General features: G+C 43.8%; 1 protein-coding gene across 3 annotated transcripts; it reads left to right on the top strand.

Moving 5' to 3' along the window:
- The first annotated feature begins 513 nt into the window (after positions 1 to 513).
- Positions 514 to 1437, top strand: LOC121166865 (eukaryotic translation initiation factor 3 subunit K-like). 3 transcript variants are annotated; one of them, XM_040996188.1, is made up of 3 exons: positions 514 to 793; positions 1016 to 1158; positions 1237 to 1437. In XM_040996188.1, exons 1-3 carry the CDS (start codon positions 514 to 516, stop codon positions 1396 to 1398), a joined length of 585 nt encoding a protein of 194 aa, XP_040852122.1. In that variant the 3' UTR covers positions 1399 to 1437. The 3 variants fall into 3 exon arrangements, with proteins under 3 accessions (XP_040852122.1, XP_040852131.1, XP_040852113.1); XM_040996197.1 differs by having other exon boundaries at positions 514 to 572; positions 672 to 793; positions 1016 to 1437; XM_040996179.1 differs by having other exon boundaries at positions 1016 to 1437.
- The last annotated feature ends 3276 nt before the right edge of the window (positions 1438 to 4713 follow it).

The raw sequence follows: 4713 nt of genomic DNA on the forward strand, positions 1-4713 counted from the left end.
AAGGTTTCCTGCCCATCCCTCATCCAAGTTGAAGCTGCACACAACCACAGCAGATGCACACAAGCAGGGCTATCTCTACACAGGCAGACACACACCACAACTCCACCACCTCCTGCCACCAAGCATGAGGCAGTAGAAGACAACTTCATGTCAACATTTCACATGTCCTTTAATTATTCCAAGAGGAATTTCAAACTGAGGTACTGGACGCCCTTGAATCACTTACCACACACATTATGTCAAGGTTCTCACTTGCCACATACATCTCAAAGTTCTGCCTTCATTAGCAACATATCTTGGTCCCTGTTTCCATCTTTACCACCAAAAACACAAATCATGCACAAAATGTCACTAATGTGTGTTAGTCACGTATAATCAAAGAAAATATCAAAATAAAGTAATGCCACATTAAATAGAAATCTCCCTTCTCTTCCGGTCTTGGGAGACCTCCTCTATTGAGCGTCTGCAAGTACTGTGTCCTGTGGCCATGGTGGTGGTGAAAGCAGCGAGCCCATGGTGATGTTTGAGCACATGAGAGAAAACGTGAGTAAGTTGCTCAAGGGGATCAAAAGATACAATCCTGAGAACCTGGCCACCCTGGAGTGCTACCCGGAGACACAGGCCAAGGAGAAAGCCTACAGCCTAGAGGCCAATCTTGCTGTGCTGAAACTGTATCAGTTCAACCCAGCCCTCTTCCAGACCACAGTCATGGCCCAGATCCTGCTGAAGGCCCTCACCAAATTGTTCCATGCTGACTTCACCCTGTGCAAGTGCATGATCGACCAGGCCCATCAAGAAGAGTGGCCGATGTTGAACTTATCTGGACAATAAGATGCTGGACTCTATGCTTGGTATATGCTTACAATGACGGAATCTCAACTGAACTTGAACTGTGGTTACAAAACAAGGTGGAGGAATCCACCATAGTAGGAGGGCTAGGGGAGGGGGAATCCCAGTACCTATAGAACTATGTCTCATAATACAATGTAATCAATAAAGAAAAAAAAGAAAAAAGAAGAAGAGTGGCCAATCCGGCAGATCCTGTACCCTGGAGACCTGCTGGAGACCTGTCGCTTCCAGGCCTTCTGGCAAGCCCTGGAAGAGAACACGGACCTCCTGGAAGGAATCACCGATTTCGAAGACTCTGTCCACAAATTCATCTGCCACGTCATGGACATCACTTACCAGCACACTGACCGCTGCCTGCTGTCAGAGATGCTTGGGGACCTGAATGACAGTCAGCTGAAAATGTGGATGAGTAAATATGGCTGGAGTGCTGACAAGTCGGTCCAGATCTTCATCTGCACCCAGGAGGAGAGCATCAAGCCCAAGAACATCATGGAAAAGATAGACTTTGACAGCATGTCCAGCATCAACATCATGGCCTTCTCCCAGTGATTGGCAACCCCTAATAAAGACCTGTCGACTTAAAAAAAATAGAAATCTTCTTACATCCTTCAAGATATCAGTGCTACACAAGAATAATGACGTCTTTCTCTTAAAAATGGGAATTGGACCTGGTGCAGTAGCATAGCAGCTAAAGTCCTCACCTTGAATGAACCAGGATCCCATTTGTGCATTGGTTCTAATCCATTCAGCCCCTCTTCCCATCCAGCTTCCTGCTTGTGGCATCGGAAAATAGTTGAGGATGGCCTTGGGACCCTACACCCACATGGGAGACCTGGAAGAAGCTCCTGACTCCTAGCTTCGGATATGCCCATCTCCAGCCACTGAAGTCACTTTATGGCATGAAAGATCTTCCTCTCTATCAATAAAAATAAATGTTTGTTTTTAAAAAGGGAACCAAGTGAAATGTACATAGAAATAATGTTCTTGGTAGCTGGTATAAATTTCTAAAGTTCATAACAGGATATCCAGAATTTTTTAGATTAATCCATGTGTTGTCAATGCCACTGAAATGAGTATTAAGCTACAGAAGAAACCCTTAGGCTGGGGACTTACAAAAGTTACGAGAGGCAAGCCTGACACTGTTCAAACATTCATACACTTGTATGTGTATTTTTTCATTCAAGGCAATCTGAGTGTCAGGCTGTTCTGCTTGCTCTTAATTCTCAACAAAAGGAAAGAAAAACATCACACTGACACAAAATATGGCATAATTTTCCTCAGCTGATGCAGCTCACGGTTTAAGCCACGTGCCAGGATAGTCATAAATCCCAGCCTCCAGAAAAGCACCCTGGACAAGAGCTCCCTACAACTCAGGCTACATGCAGGAAGTCCTCATGCTGGAACACACAGACCCCTACAAGTGTGGACAGAGCTGGGCATTGCAACCCGGAGCCACATGCACACTTTGTCCCAACACCCACACCATTGTGGAGCATGGTATCTCAAGGTTCCCCAAAACAGGGGCCTTGCCTGTGCCACAATAAGACAAGCATCAAGACAGCAAGCTGCAAAATGGACATGATTCCTACAGTTACTGAGTGGATGGCTGAAAAAGCTGCTTCTCTCAGGTCTTTCACCCTCCCAGGCCCCATCAACAACCCCAAAGTCAACTGGTCGTGTGATGGTCTGAGTCCCTGTGGGGACTCGCAAGGACCTGGACTCCCATATGCTAGTAGTCATACAGCATCAACCCAACCAACCATAGTAAACCCCCAAATTATACCTCAATCTTCATCCCACACCAGGTCAATCGAAGATTCAGAATCTTGGGCTAGCACTATGGGTAACAGGTTAAACCACTGCTGGAAATCTCAGCATCTCACATGGGTTACTACAGTTCAAGACCCTGTGGTCTCATGTCCAATCCAGCTCCCTGCTAATACACCTTGGAAAGCAACACAGGGTGGCCCAGGGCCTGGGGTCCATGCATCCACATGATGAGGCTCCCGGCTCCTGGTTCTGGCATGACCAGACTGAGCCACTGGGGGAAGTGAAGCAAAGGAGAGATGACTGCTCCTCTACATCTCCCTTCCTCTCTTTATGTAACTCTGTCTTTCAAACAAGCAAAATAAATCCTTCATCAAAAGAAAAGAATATTGAAAAACTGGAAAAGAGTGTCAAGAAGGAAAGCTCTGGGAGTGCACCTGCCCCGACCCCCACCATCTGGCTTGGGCTCTGAATCCAGGATCCTCAGTTGAAAAATGGGAAAATAACTCATTGTATTCCCACCAAAGAGTGAATGTTAATGAGCTAATATGTGTACAGTTCTCACAACAGTGCATTCTACACAGTAAGTGCTCAACAAATGCCGGCCACTATTTCTAACAGCATTTCAATTGTTCAGCCCTCATTTATAAATAAACAAAATGTGACTCCAAGAATATTAAAACTTCTCAGGAAAATGACTGGTAAAACTGGGAGTAGGAAGTAGTTATATGTAGATATGTTTTCCTCTAACAGCACTCACTGTACTATCAAATATACAGTTATAGGCAGATATTTTCTCTAACAGAAGTCACATACAAATAAATACTATCAAACCCAAAATGAAAATACTCATGACCATGATGGACAATCACTTAGCGAACTTTTCTATTGTAAACAAGGGCCTATACTATTTTATATTTTTGTGTTTATTTGAAGGAATTGCAGGGCAGGGGCAGAGTCAGAGGGAAATCTTCTATGGGCTAGTTCAACTCCCAAATGAATACACCTTTCAGGGCTGGACCAGGATGAAGGCAGGCACCAGGAGCTTTATCCAGATCTCCCAAATGTGCAACAGAAGCCCACACACTGAGGTCACCTTCCACTGCTATCTCAGGAACATAAGCGGAGAGCTGAATTGAAACAGAGCATCCAAGACAAAAACTGGTGCCTGAACATAATGTCAGTGTCACAGACAATGATTTAACAATGTCACAATGTTGGTCCAGATTTTTAAAAATATGATATGGTTCATATATGGATACCATATGGATTCTGATTTGTGTCCCAGCCACCCTGTTTACCATCCAGCTCCCTGACTGTGGTATCAGAAATCAGTCAAGGATGGCCTTGAGACTCTGCACTCATGTGGGAGACCTGGAAGAAAGTCCTAGTTCCTGGCTTTGCATCAACTCAATTCCAACCATTGCAGCCACTTGGGGAGTGAATCATTGGGTGGAAGATCTTCCTCTCTCTTTCCTCTTCTCTGGGTAACTCACTTTCCAATAAAAATAAATAAGTATTTTTAAAAATATGATCACATGTAAAATACCTTTCTAATTATTCAGAATATCTAAAAAAATAAGGCCAAAAGCACAAAATTCTTTCCAACAGAGAAATCTAAATGAATTTCTTCTACAGCCTTACATATAAGCACATATAGGATACAATATTCAGCAGCAGACTATTTTTACTCTATTATGTTAAATAAAATTGCCAGTATTCCTTAAAGCTTTGGTTTTATACAAAATTAATGTTCCTGGGGCCCAGTGCAGTGGCTTAGCAGCTAAAGTCCTTGCCTTGAACACACTCAGATTCCATATGTGTGCTATTTCTAATCCGAGTGGCCCCGCTTCACATCCAGCTCCCTGATTCTGATTTAGGAAAGCAGTTGAGGATGGCCCAAAGACTTGGGACCCTGCACCCACCTGAGAGACCCCAAAGATTCATCGGATGAAAGATCTTCCTGTCTCTTCTCTCTGTATATCTGACTTTGCAATAAAAATACATCTCCTAAAAAATTAGTGCTTCCAAGTATATTTCTAGGTCAGCCTACATTTTCATGAATTTCAGTAGAACAAACAGAACAAGTCCCATTCA

The sequence above is a fragment of the Ochotona curzoniae genome, unplaced genomic scaffold, assembly GCF_017591425.1.
Source record: "Ochotona curzoniae isolate NIBS_2020 unplaced genomic scaffold, NIBS_Ocur_1.0 contig_1115, whole genome shotgun sequence".
In the NCBI taxonomy this organism is placed as follows: domain Eukaryota; kingdom Metazoa; phylum Chordata; class Mammalia; order Lagomorpha; family Ochotonidae; genus Ochotona; species Ochotona curzoniae.

What these genes read in the sequence shown, in the direction of transcription:
- LOC121166865 (XM_040996179.1), top strand. Translation starts at nt 514, where the DNA reads ATGGTGATGTTTGAGCACATGAGAGAAAACGTGAGTAAGTTGCTCAAG. An exon ending in CATGATCGACCAGGCCCATC is followed by an intron (nt 794 to 1,015) that starts AAGAAGAGTGGC and finishes AAAAGAAAAAAG; the next exon opens with AAGAAGAGTGGCCAATCCGG.